Source organism: Lycium ferocissimum, chromosome 10 (assembly GCF_029784015.1).
Source record: "Lycium ferocissimum isolate CSIRO_LF1 chromosome 10, AGI_CSIRO_Lferr_CH_V1, whole genome shotgun sequence".
NCBI lineage: Eukaryota > Viridiplantae > Streptophyta > Magnoliopsida > Solanales > Solanaceae > Lycium > Lycium ferocissimum.
In genome coordinates, this window is record NC_081351.1 from 29,004,671 (window position 1) to 29,019,138 (window position 14,468).

At 37.7% G+C, this 14,468-nt stretch overlaps 2 protein-coding genes across 2 annotated transcripts; one reads left to right on the forward strand and one right to left on the reverse strand.

Moving 5' to 3' along the window:
* Positions 1–2,363: 2,363 nt before the first annotated feature.
* On the forward strand, positions 2,364–7,573 carry LOC132033227 (uncharacterized). Its single transcript, XM_059423138.1, has 6 exons — positions 2,364–2,597; positions 2,941–3,048; positions 4,184–4,314; positions 6,388–6,488; positions 6,941–7,000; positions 7,182–7,573. The coding sequence occupies exons 1-6, from the start codon at positions 2,420–2,422 to the stop codon at positions 7,264–7,266; spliced, it is 663 nt and encodes a 220-aa protein (XP_059279121.1). The 5' UTR covers positions 2,364–2,419; the 3' UTR covers positions 7,267–7,573.
* A 2,133-nt stretch (positions 7,574–9,706) lies between these two features.
* LOC132033226 (uncharacterized) lies at positions 9,707–11,725 on the reverse strand. The gene is made up of 2 exons (XM_059423137.1): positions 11,222–11,725; positions 9,707–10,458 (listed from the first exon to the last, which is right to left on the reverse strand). Exons 1-2 carry the CDS (start codon positions 11,661–11,663, stop codon positions 9,827–9,829), a joined length of 1,074 nt encoding a protein of 357 aa, XP_059279120.1. The 5' UTR covers positions 11,664–11,725; the 3' UTR covers positions 9,707–9,826.
* Between the last annotated feature and the right edge of the window lie 2,743 nt (positions 11,726–14,468).

The window sequence follows — 14,468 nt, forward strand, 5'->3', positions numbered from 1 at the left end:
AGTCCAGCCAATTAATCGTTTTAATACTAATCTTATAGGAGGCCTAGTACCTTCCTTTAGAATTGGTTGTGAAAGTGCAGGAGTGGGGTGTGGAGGGGGGAGTGAATTTCAAATTTTTGCTTAGCTAGTCGATTGTATTAAGTCATCAGTCGCCTCGTTAACAGTATAAGTGCAGAAACTAAAAATACCACATGATGTTTTATACTGGTTCGGATTCAATGTGAATCCTACTTCAGTTTCTTGGGTTGCAAGGGTGATCTCTGCAGCTCTTTTAAAAGTATGTTCGGTACAATGATTGTTTGAATGGAGCTCGTACGTCTCCACTCAAACACTCTTAATCTTTTAATACAATGCCTTACCACCTATACTATATCTCTCCTCTCTTTTTTGTTTACACTATATCACACTCAGTATTACAATGCTTATGAAAAGCAAAGCAAAGAGCTTTGAGAAGTTGAAGCGAAAGTATGTCTCTTCTTGTTGATTTGAGCATCCTTATATAACCTTGAAAAATCAGTGCTTAGGCTATTTTCCAGAGATGGCAACCCAAGAGTATTGATCCTTGGATATAGGAATTGATCCTTGGAGATAGGAATTGATTGATCTTATTTTCAAGAATAAAGATAGAGTTGTTGCGAATTGATTGTTTTCCTCGAAGAGATGTATTACAGCAATCAATACTTTGACTTGGAATCTTTATTTCCTTGTTGAAAACTCGACTTCAGTTTGCCTTGATTGCTTCCCTTGTAGAGATGTGTTGTATCAATTAGTATCTTGACTTGTAATCGTTATTTCCTTGTTTAATGCTTCCACGATCTTGACTTCCTTGATTTGAGGATGCTTGGTACTCAACTCCCTGAATAGATTTGCCCGTTGGTACGGGAAAGAATATTTTCTTTCCTTTCACTGGTTGATTCCCATGATCTCTTTTCTTTTGTTTATTACTTGATCCCTATCTTTGAATAGGGTTTACTTTGGAGCCCTTCGTATTTGTCCAATTACTTCTTTCGTCCTTCTTTTATTTATGTACCTGCAAAATATATAAGTCATCATTAAAGTATGTACGAACAGGTTGAACATTTATCTAGAATCTAATTGGCTTAATAAACTTTAAAATAGAGTTTAACGTTAATTAATTTATGTGTCCTAATTCACCTCTAAATAATTAGGTGGCGATGCTCTAACTTTATTTAAACCTTGGAATTACCTAAATTTTCTAATCCATTTTAACTAGTTTTAAATAGGGTATAACGGTTCTTAAAATTGAAAGATCTACATTGGATTTTATTCGAATCACCTCATCAGTCGTTTTGAGGAGTTTGGTTTCAAACTATTGGAGGAGTACGTCATGCTAATGTTCATTGAATGATCTACATCTCAAGATCAGACGTCGATGGACACATTAAAATATTCATGTGGTAAGAAGATGAAAGCTTCTTCACATTAGACATAGGGGTGGAATCCCCGATCTCTGGGTTGCAGATGTTTAAGGAGATAAAATATTTGGTAGTGATTGATAACTGTTGTGTTAATGATGGTTAGTGAAATTGATTGGCAAATAATGACTAGTGCCTTGTGGTAATTGTTGGTTTGTGGTCATAGCGGTCGAGACATGGTGGATGTTGATAGTTAAGAATGGTAGACAGTGCTAGCGGTGATAGTTGATAATGGTGGACAATGACTTACGTGGCAACTATTAATTGTGAAAGTGGATAGATTGTCATCTTATAGAAATTATAAAATGAATAACATTTGAAGATAAGTTAAGACATGATTATAAATTTTAATCAATCAAATATACTCGAACCCATTCAATGATGGTAAAATTGAAGAAAAAAAAAACACTAAAAAATTAAAATTGGACAGACTAATAAATACAAACGTTCTATAAATAAGTGAGATTATGAATTATTATGATTCATCAGACCTCCATATAAGTGGGAGTAGATGAGGCCCACCCACTCAGCACATAGCACCGTAATGATTACAAATTGCCCATGATTTATTTAATTACGTATTTTCCAATCTTCTAGTAAAAGGGTCAAATATTCTCCTCGTTATTACAGTGATGGCGGTAAAACAAATGTACTAAATCCGTGAGAATGATCATAGCAGCGTAATGATGGTGGAGGGAAAATAAATTTTAGTTGGGAAGAACAAATAGATGGGAGTAGTAAAATGAATTAGGGGCACGTGACATCCACCTCATCAAATGTCATTTGATATTCACTTTGGGCAAACTTAACGGGGATAAATATATTTGAACGAATAGTATAACAGTAGAGGTATATTTAGACCCGAAATATAACGAAGGTGCATTGAGCCCTTTTCGAGTGGTACAGGGGTATATTTGGCCCTTTTCGGAACTTATAATGATCAAAAGGACAAACTGAATGATTACCGTTGCGTTTCAACCACCATGAGTATCTCCCTTATCCCTTCCTCCACCATCACCACCACAGTCCCTCCGCCGCCGTTGTTACGGCCGCCGCTGGTGGAAACGAAGTTATTCAGTCGTAGAAACGGTGTCGTTTGGCTTTCACTCATAATTGCTGCTCCTCTCACTTTCCCTAACTCCGCTCTCTCCTTCGGCATATGTACTACTTAATTGTCTCGAGTTTCTTCTTCATTTCTTCAACTACAATTAATTTAGAGATGATAGACAAAATTATACCTGTATCACTTTTTCGTGAGTTTCCTGCCTGAATTATCAGGTAGGATCCTACCTGAACTATCACGGACGTCAAAAACACACCTCAGAAAAGTAAATAACTAATAGTTGAGGTGTGTTTTGACGAATAGTTGGTGATAGTTTCCGTAAAAAACTCAAGCACCTGATAGTTAAAGCGATACAAGTGTGTTTTAGACCATTAACTCACTAATTTATGTGTAAAAAAATGAATTAAGCCTAATTGGTAACTGAATTGTTTGGTTTCTCAGCAGGACCAAAAGAATGGCTAAGAGATCAAAAGAAGAAGACTGCTAAGTACCTTTTGGCTCCAATCGATGCTTCTAGAAACATCCTTCGCTCTGCTTATCTCTTACTTAGTAACTACTAAATTTCTGTTTATTTGAAAATTGCCTCTTTTTTTTTTATTTGTATTTCTTCGATTGATGAGTTGAGTTAAGGAAAAATTACAGTCAAATACCATTTGGCCATCTAGTTTACAAATTATGTACAGACTGTGTAGGTAATGTAAAAAGTATACCAAATATACTTATACTATACACATGATATACATACTTACACTTACCTATACATATAATATACATAAATGTACATCCCTATACATATAGTATACATACCTATACAGTCAAAGTGTATAGGTAGTGTATACTTTGGCCATGTTTGGTAAACTAGATGGCCGAAGGGTATCTGTATGTAAGTTTCCCTTTTTTTCTTTGTATTCCTGCGACTGATGAATTGAATTAAGGAAAAATTTACAGCCAAATACGATTCGGCCATCTAGTTTATGAAATATGTATACAAGTCCATAGGTAATGTATAAAGTATACTAAATGTACATATATTGTACATACATATATACATATAATAAACATTCTATACATATAATATACTTCCCCTGTCCCAATTTAAGTGTCTTAGTTTGACTAGGCAAAAAGTTAAAGGAATAAAAGGAGATTTTTAAATCTTGTGGTCATAAATTAAAGATGTGTGTAATGTATTAAATGTCTCTTGAATTTTGTGGTTTTAGACTTGCCATGTGTGATGTTTGAATTGTCAACTTACTAAACATAGAAAGAGGTACTCTTTTTGGGACAAACCAAAAAGGAAAGTAAGACACTTAAATTGGGACGGAGGGAGTACATACCTACACATATAATATACATACTTATACAAACCTATGCGCTCTACCTAGTGGCTGAGCCAGAATTTTCACTGAGGGAGTTCAAAATATAAAAAAGTAAACATACGAAGAAGCTACAGGGGGTTCAACATATATTATATATACGTAAAAATAATTTTAATCATGTATAAACAGTGTTTTTTTTCCGCGAAGGGGGTTCCCTCGCCCCTATGTGGCTCCGCCGCTGGCTCTACCTATACAACTGAAGTGTATAGGCAGCGTGTACTACGGCCATGTTTGGTAAACTAGATGCTAGATGGCCGAACTGTACATATTCGTAACTTCCCTTGAATTAATTGCTTTGTATTTGACAGCGAAAGCTGAATCTGATTTTGGTGAAAAGGAACTTGAAGAATTTCAGAGCTTATTGAAATCTGCTGCAAGGGATTGTGTGCCTCAAGAGAGGAGTTCCTTCGTTCAGTTTCAGTCAAGCACAGGAGTTGAGGTTTGACCTCTACTTTGACTTTTGATTGAAATAAAAATTTACTAGTTTCTTGTTGATTTTGATGGACTTCTTAATCAAATTTAATCAGCCAGTACTTATTTTGACTTTGCGCATTGAAAGTTTTGAAAAGCATCGTAGGTACCGAATTATTAATTAAAAAGGATGTGGAAGGTTGATGGATAATGTGAAAATGATCCAACGATGACAAATGATCTAATTATGGAACTGAATTGAGTTGCATGCATGCTGTCACGGGCCACCTCCTTCATAGTGTCAGCGGTACACTAATGGCCCGTGCGGCGCCCGTAGTCCAGGCGGATTACGAGCCAGCCTAATGATAGTCCCAGGACTCATGGCACCTACCTTCGCCCATGGTTCGAGGCTCAACCAAACAGCTGTCAGCTGGGTCGATGTCAAGGCCTTCGGCCTTGCCTTGCTTCGTATGCCCCCGTGGCACGCTTCACAGGCCGGGTCTTTGCCGCACACACCGGGGTTGGCAGGGACACGGCGCCCCTCGTTCGGCCGAGGCCGGTGCGCGCACGTCCAATCCAAGCTTGACACGAGCTCGCCCGTGCACCTCGCGCACGGCCGCCGCGACGCCCGAGCAGGCAACCCCGAATCCTCGGCCCGTGTCATTGCGTGGTCCTTCGTAGTACGCTCTGGCGGGGACGAGTTTTCTTTGCTAAATGTAGCCCTCGAGACACACCCATCTCGCACGGTGCAACGTCGCCCCCACGGCCGCACGCGCGTCTAGGCCAACCCGACCCTTGCTCGCTAGGGTCGAACCTCGAGCCAAGCTCACAAGTCAACACACGAGGCTCTCGCAGGGTGCCTCGAGTGTTCAATCGACACCGAGGTTTTCTCATTCTCGCGATAGCTCCGCGGGCATGGTCGGTCCATACGTCAAGCCTCCGCCCGTTAGCGCCCAACGCCGGCTCGTGTCGAGCGCCGCCCATAGTCACAGAACCATACGGGGTACCTGGGACCCTTTGGGGATGCTAGGCAGCCTCGAGGTCGGCCCCATGGTTGCTCACTCGCGCGGCCACGGTGGCACGCACGGGAGGCCGTCGAGCCGAGACACCGTACCCCTTATATACGTTTTCTTTAAAAAGAAAAGCCCAAGTTTTAGCACCGGGACACGATTCCCCGAGAATCACACTCTGCCTTTCTCAACGATTCGAACTCCAAACGAGGCGCCGTCTGCTCCTAACTCTTTCTCTTGACTTCCTTCACTCCTCCATGAAGTTTCATCTCATCCCCATGCTCGTGGAACGAGATATGGCCTCGTGGAGCTTTGACACCGACATCGCTCCTTGGCTAAGTCAAGCCCTTAGGTAAATGATGTTCAAGTGACGCCAAACTTGTAAGCACATTCAATAACATCCTAGGAATGGTGTGTTCACCCGAAATCCCAAGATTCCATCCATAGCTCGGAAACGCTCGGGACTGACACTCAGGCTCGCACAGGGCCGCTCGTGCGTCGACGACCCGTGGGCTCACCCCGGATCCTTGTTAAACTTCCTTGCTACTCTTAGGATATGCAATGGAACACATCTAAGATGATTGTGGACTCCCGTCCGTCAGAACCCATGTTGGTGCACGTCGCCCGCACGGCTGACACTGGCCTCGTGGCCGGCACTGCCTGTGCGGCTGGCATCGCTCGCGCGGGCTGGCACTCGTTTGGCCCGCTCGGGGCGCGCGGGGTTACGGGCGCTAAGGCACAATGAAGGCAGCCCGTAACAATACAGATGATTCATATGCCCGATTGAGACTACTTTGGGATTGAGCTGTGGTTGATTGGTTGAAGTGCGTTAGCGGTGCAGACATGTTAATAATTTCTATTACATGAAAAAGAAACGTACTAAGTCTCTAATCTAGATTGTGTTCTGTGGTAATGCAATTTTTTAGAGTGACGTGGAAGATAGGGAGACAAAAAGCCATAGAAACAAAGTAAATAATTGTGCAAAAAAGAGTGATAATTGGTTTACTCTATCCCTTAGTTCATGTATTTTGACCTTTATTATATGGGTTGTATGTTCTTCGTGACTCACATGAAACATTCGTAATTCTCAGGTCTGCACTTTCCAGTTGGTTGTGAAAAATGCTTCTTCTTTGCTTGCTGACAAGGACCCCATAAAGTTAGCAGCTGAAACCAAGCTTATTGATCTCATAAGGTGACCTATAAACTTATTGTGATCAATTTATCTTGTATGTCGAGCAATAAACACTTCAAGAAGTGGGTTGATCTCTGTGCATTTTACGGTGGAAGTTGTATTAGCTGTTTATCAGCAGATGTCGTAGAATATGTTTTTGTGATAGTGGCTTGGTTTTGTGCCACATCTGGAAGCAGCTTATCTTACTTTTAGTACCTGCTGGCGGCTAAAAAGTCTGGATCGGGAAATTACATATTATGTGCTACCATGGAACTATCCTTACTAGTTACTGATTTAGTTTCTACAAGGCTATGGAAACTGTGTACATTTACTGCCTGTTTGCGACATTAAATGTGCTCTGTAGACGTTAAAAGTCAGTTTTGAATTATCACCATGACGTCTATGCATGTGTGTGTTAGAGAGATTTGACAGAAATTTTGTGACACAATACTTTCTGTATTTCATTGGTGCAGGTCTTTTGCTTCTCTCAGTGACATGGCAAATGACATTGATGTGCACGTTGCTTCTAATAGGTATAACTAGTGATTTGCAACAATTTCTCTTTGTGCTCTTCTCAAAACTTGTGTTGATTTCTTTTAAGTAAAATTTTCCATTTTATATGACTGACAAACATGATAGTAATAAGTTAGATATTTCATGCTTGATTCATCCCCCGTCTTATCACTTATGAGGACATGCTTTTTCTTTTTACAGACAAAAGGTTGCAAATGCTCTCATGGATACAGTAACCAGTCTGGACAACTTTGAGCAAGGCATCAAGGAATGCCTTGAAGTTTGATAATCCTTTTTCAAGTCAAAGAAGAAACAGGATGAATTCTGCATTTGCCAATTTGAGCTTCTATCCTTTACTTTTGGGAGGGCAAAAAGAAAAACTGCAATAGGTTGTATCATCCATTTAATGTATAATTTTATTCTTTCATTGTTTTGATTTTATCCTGTTAATTGCACTTTAATTCAGTCGCTATTAGTTATAGTGAGTAGACCTGTCTCCATATTCATTGAATTTACGAACAAGTGAATCCTGACGCATAAAACCGACACTTTGCTCTGCTTTTCTATGTGAAGATTTGATGGTGTTACAAGTTTGATGCTCTTTGATCAACAAGTTACATAACCTGCATCAAGTTTACAGTTAACATTCTAACTTCTAGTTTGTTCTTGCCTCATGATACTGAGAGATGCTCTAAGATATTCTGCTCACTTGACTTCATATAGTGGACTCTGAGTTCATATTAGTTCTTGCCTCATGATACAACTAGATAGTCTATTTGAAAATGGCTTTGTGGCAGTCCCTTTCTCTACGATGGCAATAAAAAACTAAAAATAGAGCTTGTAAGGTTTCTCCCTGGAGCTTATGTGTATTGTATGGAAAGAAAGAAATCTTAGGTATTTAATGGGATCAACAACTTTTTCTCACAGGTTCTTCAAAATTTTCTCTCTACATCCATGGAGCACATAGCTGCTCATTGTAGAAAGTCAAACTTATGTCCAAGACTTCCTGTCACTATATACCTCTATGATTTCTCCCCTTCCGTGATTACTGAACTCTTAAATATTAAAAAGCAATAGAGCACAAGCTGGCCAAGTAATAATAATTCATGTTTGTTTATTGGTTGTTTGGGCAAAAATGTCCGACATTTGTTATTAGAACCATTATTTTAGACTATTAAATTTCTTGCCAAATTTGCTCAAAGCTTCACTACAGTGATATGATAGTTATCGGAGCTGCATTGATCTTTTAGTGAGTAGATATCCAACGTGAATAGCGAAGGTGGTTCTTACAAAGTTAAGGAGAGGAAGACACAATCAGAACTTAAGGCATGCTATGCCTGCCAAGCTGTAAGTACTGAAAGATTGGATTATGCCTATCCGGTGGACTCATCCTTTCAGTTCTGTTTGATGCTCTCTCTTTTTTTTTTTTTTTTATCTTCTTCTGTTTTGGGCTCTTAAATAATATTTCAATGTCAGAGTCTGCTTGGTGGTTTCAGAAGTAAAATCTGTAGACACTAGTTATGTGTATGTGGGGTTTACGCCAAGAGTTATGCATAGTTCTTGTCATACTTGACAATAGCCACACTTTAGAGATTTTACTCTTCTTATGCTTACTTGCTTCATGGATGAGTTTCTTTTCAACTGTATTTACTAAGGCATGTAGCCTGGCACCGCTAACAGGATGATACAAAGAACTTCTAGCAATATTACAAAGAATTGGAGTCGCTAACTGGCTACTGGCCATAGAATTAGGCGCTTCAACTTTTAAGTATATAGAAATAATAATCTTTATCAAAAAAAAAAAAAAAAAAAGTATATTGCAATAATAAAGGATTCTAGTATGACAGTAACCGCTAAGTTTCATACAATAAAAAGAAGGTGCTTTTCATGTAGCCAATAGCTCACTTTTATGAAACTACACTGTTTCTTAGTCACCATTTGCTCATAACATGTTGCTTGGATCATCCAAAAATGCCGTTGTGCATTTTTGGAAGATCCGACACCGGCTCATCTACATTTCCAAAGGATGCAAGCAACATAGCATGCCACACAGAGGATATTTTTATTTTATGTTTTATACCTAAAGTTTCAATCTAGCCAATTGCTTGTTTCAAGGATGCGGTCAAACCTTAGAATCATGTGAAGGAGTAAGGTCTGGGATAATTCCTATATGAGTTTCTTTAATCGAATCCCTTTTCTTTAATAGGTGCTTTCAGGTAGCAGGTTTTAGTTATCTCTTTAGTATTACATTTCTAGTAGTCATATCTCCGCATCCCCATTCATCAAAGTCTAGAACTTACAGGCTCAAATCAGTCTCTTTAAGTGAAAACAATTGTAGGGGTTTCGGGTTTGAGATAAGTCTTCCTCTATCATTGGTAGGCAAAAAAAGAGTGAGTGAACCTGTCTTTGTTAGTAAATATGCAAATGTTTATGCAACTGCAAACTGCATGAATCTCTTTCCACTTTCATGTGTGATCCTAGTCGCTTGGATTCTTTTTGTTTTGTGAGCCTTGAAAGTATCCGAAGCTAGGCAATCAGCATGAATTCCTTTTAAATAGATTTCTCTTTCCGGAAATAGAACAAACTTTCTGTGTGATTGGTAGAAAATCTAATAAGCGTTAAGAGTAGGTAAAATAGTGCTGTGTTGTCTCTTTTAAACTCTTGCAAAAGTTAGAAGTTGGAGGCGAATGAAGGGGCTGGAAACATGATGAAAAGTGTACTAGCCATAGTTTAATTGACACTGTCACCATTATAACTAATGCGGTAAGATGACAGTCAATCAATGAGCAGTGCTTTTAAGCTATAACAGCAAGTTAGACTTAACTGGTGACCCATTCTTATAATATTCACAAAATAGTCTGGTTTGGTGGTTCACCAGAAGCCTGAAGCAAATACAACCTACAACATGGTGTTCCATCATCTGGGTGAGTTTGAAGTGACCTGGGCAAGTTGCGCAACTTGTTGAACAAGTTTTGTGGGTCATGCAATAACCCGAAATGTGCATCTGGGTCACCAATTTGAGAAAGTTTGACATCAGAAAATCCTAGTGATGGTAATAACTGATCAGGATAGTCGCTATAGAAATGGAAATTTGAGCTGGACATTGTAGTTGATTGCTTGTTCATGAAGTCCGCTAAGAGTACTGTATGAACAGAGGTACAGTTATTTGCGATAATCTTCAGCACTTCCATTGCATTTGAGTGAGAGAGATAGTATAGAATGCCCTCTAATACCCACACTGTTTTCTTGTTTAGCTTTAAGCCTGATTCTTGAAGCTTTTCAAGCCAGTCCTTTTTTCTCAAGTCAGCTGCCACTCTGTTCAATGATTTTGCCATCATCATTTGGTGCTTTCGTTCATCTGTTGTTTCTGTTGCTGCCTCTAGAATAGTGGTTTTCATATGCAAGACCTCACGGAAATCAACCTCAAAAATGTTACTGTCTTTCAAGCAACTCAAGCGGTATGCCCTTGTATCCATACCTGCAGAAAAGGAACAGACATCATTGGTTTGCATTGGAACATTTCTGATAAAGGGAATCGAATGGCTTCCGAGGGGCGAGCAATGAAAATGCTAGGTGAAATATGCAGACCCTCCTGTGGTGGACAATCCGTGTTTATCATATTTTAATGAATGTGTCAAATTTCCTAGTTGTCACTGGTTTTTTCTAGAATTCTTTTATCTAAACATGGTCATAGTTACTCCTAAATGAAAACACTGTACTAAAATGAAAGGCTATATATCATTGGATAAGATTAGCGTGATGTCAGCTGATGGCTAGTATTTTGGGAATTTAGAGCTGGAATATGTTGCATCTTATTAATGTTTAGTTGGTCTATGGATCAAGGAGGATGAAAACTTTTGCAAAAACCAGCAGCAACAACAACTACGCCTCAGTCTCAAACAAGTTGGGCCCCAGAATGGGGTGAGTGACATTTGATCAGTTCGGACTAACTGTGGCACTCACATGATTTTGCATAAGCTGTATCAGTACATTGTTACAATTGGATTTGTAAGATTATTTGGGTTTAGGGCTGCGATTATTTTAAGCCTTTACTTCCTGCCCCCATTTGATGTTGTGAAGCAGTGTCGAATGACACTCCTTACTAAAGCATGTCTCCGCCACTGGCTACTAATTACTAAAAGATAAACTAGGCAGTTGCCATTGAGTTGCAAGAAGTATACATCTGTTTTAATGTCACCGGGTATATACAGGACAAGAGATCATGTTGAAACATCACATACCTGCTCCAAGAATGACAACTTGTGCTCCTCCACCATCAAAAGAAGTAAGAGCTGCTTCAATTCTTTTATCAAACCATAGTGTCCTAACAGCAATGATTACTCCAGAAACCTCTCTAGCATTATTGAGGATGTCTTTCTTAATTTTCTCATACAATTTCTTCAGGTGTGTCTCCCCTGCAAGTAACTCTGCTAGTGGATCATGGATCACATGTTTCCACAGTGCCCTTCCTGCTGCAGTTTGACATGCTGATTGTCGCAAAGAATCCCAATCCTGCTCTACAGATAAATGAACTTCTCTGATGGTTTCAGTGTACAAAGAATCAGGTAGTATAAACTCTGGCAAGCTACCATTTTCTTGATTAGACATTATTTTGCTGATATTTAGTGACTGATAGAAGGGAAGAACTAAAGGGATAAGCCATGCAATATATGATAGAAACATAATGTGTACTGTTGAAAGGAAAAGAGATTGTTATTAGGGATAAGGAAAGACAGCCACACACAACCAATGTCTCAGAAAAGTTGCTCAATCGTATCCAGCTATTTTCTGTGTTAAGTAAAGGAAGGTAATGATAATGAAGCAGGCCACGACTACCATCAATTTTCATCCCTTTGCTTACTACCTTTTGATTCATTTCCCCCTCTTTTAACAAGTTAGCAATTTTTTTTTAATTCAAAAAGAAGCATAAAATGGATCCCACGTGTTGGATTGAGACAACCCAAAGATAGTATTAACACAGTGTGGTATTATCTTCTTTGGATCAAGTTGGTACGATTTTTTCTAAAAACCTTTAGGTTTTTACATCATTAAGAGTATCACTACAATCAACCCCTTTTAACTAAGTAGACCATAACCAATCACCAAGATTTGTAGACTTATCTAGAAGCTTGAGAGGTTTTTCTTCTATGTGCCTCCAAACTATGTGTAAACTCCGTTATTCTGAACTCATTCCATTGAGCCATCGGCTTTGACAGCAATTGTCTAGTTAAGACAACCAAAGATGCTTTTAACATAGTTTGATATTGTCAATTGGTCTAAGCTTGCTTGGTTTTCAAGGAAAGGCATCATATTATTATGAGTATCCTTAAATCATATATATAACTTTTTTTTTTCCTTAATCAACTTCTGATGTAGGATTTTATCCGACACTCGACGGTACCATCAATGACGAATTATCCACCACATGTGGTCTATTGATAGAGAACTTGTGGTCCAATCTTTTAATAGTAACTAATGATCAAGTACTCATTTGTCGCCTTTTTTATGTGTCTTTGATAGGCTCTCTGTTTTTGTACACGGTGAGATAGCTCCATTGTTGGGTGTTGGATATTTGAATTGGATAAGGTTCTTGGAACCTTATGAATTCTGGTCTTTTTCTCAATATCATGTGCGCCTTATGATAAGTTAACATTTGCATTGGCATGATATGCACTCCTTTCATAACCTCATCTTTATAAATTATAACTGCATTCGCTTGTAAACACACACACCCAAAAAAAAAAAAAAAACACATGGAGTAAAAAATACGATAGTATAGTTCAAAAAAAACGGAGAAAAAGTTTAAGCATTAGTATAATAAAATACATACAGTATATATTTACATTCTCAGCCACCAATGTCCTAATTACACCGTTCCATTTTATTTGAACTTGAGACCTCATTTCTTTCAACCCACTTCATTGATCATTAGACCACACCCTTGAATGTATTTCTATATTTTCTTAATTAGAAGTTTTTATAGCCACACAAATGTTATGACGGTTTCAGACCACAAGCATAAAAAATCTTATAGTCATTTACTTGTTGCATATTTAAGACTTCAAATTTCAAAAGTTCTCCTTTTTCTCTTAATCGTCGTGTTGAGTCAATGTCAAATAAATTAAAACGGAGAGTATAAGACAATTTTGTAACATAGAAAGTTGACAATTCTAGGCGTAAAGAGCGTATGGAGAATTCTTGGTATATACATACATGACATACGAATATACAATTTAAGAGATAAGAGGTGTACGAGGCAAAATCTTATCTACATGAATAACATCATATTTATACGAATCATTAGCAAAATCTCATCTATATGAATAACATCACATATGTACGAATCAATAGCCCATAAAATGTTAGGCCCCCGTAGTCCCATGAAGCAAGTTCTAAAATAAACATTTCTTTTAAAACATTGATCGTGAGTTGTGACCAGCACTCCATTACGAGGAAGAAGATCAATAAAACTTACCCAAATGTTTACACCAAACTAATTAATGTATCAATGTCTTACATGTGTTTGTATATAAATTTCTAGCCCTTAATCATGATTAATTAAGTTATGGTTTTACTTCATTAAATCACTTTCTTACGGTGAGTTGAATTGATTTGGTGTAAACGTCTGGGTAAGTATTTATGGAGAAGAATCCAGTTGTTAATTATTGGGTAGATTATATTTGAGAAGGACACATGAAATGTAAAGAAGTTGGTATCGTATACTGGAAAGAGCGTAACAGCTGATTGGATTGTTTGTCCTTTTTTGTGTGTGTGATTTAAAACGTGATGAATGAACGAAAACTGATTTAAACACACCCGAAACTAAGTAAAAAACGAATCAGCCAAAAAAGAAAAAAACAAATAAGCAGCTTTATTTATTTATTTCAAAAAAGAATAAAGAAACTCGATATTAAAATGCTTATTTGCTGAATCTTCTTTAACTTCTTGTATTTTGTATTGTACAGGACAAAAAATCAGAAATAAGTAATTAAATAATGTAACATTTTTATTGGGGACTGAGTAGCTAAAATGAGACTTGAATTTACCTTCACTTAAATAAAATTAGTAAATTATTCTAGAAACCTATATCTAATGACTGTGTTTACAACTGCAACCTTTAGAAATACTTCTGGAGTATTTTGTAGATAGACGGATTCTTTATCGGGTTTCTCGTGAAATTAACTACTGGGGTAAAAGAAATTTTGCATTTATTTATTTTAAAATGATGAAAAGGAATGTGCTTCTGTTACAAGTGGAACTGCAGGTAATCCATTAAGAGAAACAACTTTTTGCATTTTTTATTTTATTTTGGTCAAATTGTCTAAATAAAGAATTGGTAATTAAAATGCATTTTGGATCTTAGTAAATATTAAGGAAATATTGTATATATCAAAATCAAAATAATGGTCTATATTGATACTTTTCTTGATAGTATGAAAATACGGAAGAAAGTAAATGTTATCTTGAAAAATCGAACATATTTGATTT

Bases quoted from the DNA above. Each gene is read 5' to 3' on its own strand.
- LOC132033227 (XM_059423138.1), top strand. From the start codon at position 2,420: ATGAGTATCTCCCTTATCCCTTCCTCCACCATCACCACCACAGTCCCT. The intron at 2,598-2,940 runs GTACTACTTAAT...TTGGTTTCTCAG, and splicing joins CGCTCTCTCCTTCGGCATAT to CAGGACCAAAAGAATGGCTA. The intron at 3,049-4,183 runs GTAACTACTAAA...TGTATTTGACAG, and splicing joins CTCTGCTTATCTCTTACTTA to CGAAAGCTGAATCTGATTTT.
- LOC132033226 (XM_059423137.1), bottom strand. From the start codon at position 11,663: ATGTTTCTATCATATATTGCATGGCTTATCCCTTTAGTTCTTCCCTTC. The intron at 10,459-11,221 runs GTATGTGATGTT...CCTTTTCTGCAG, and splicing joins AGTTGTCATTCTTGGAGCAG to GTATGGATACAAGGGCATAC.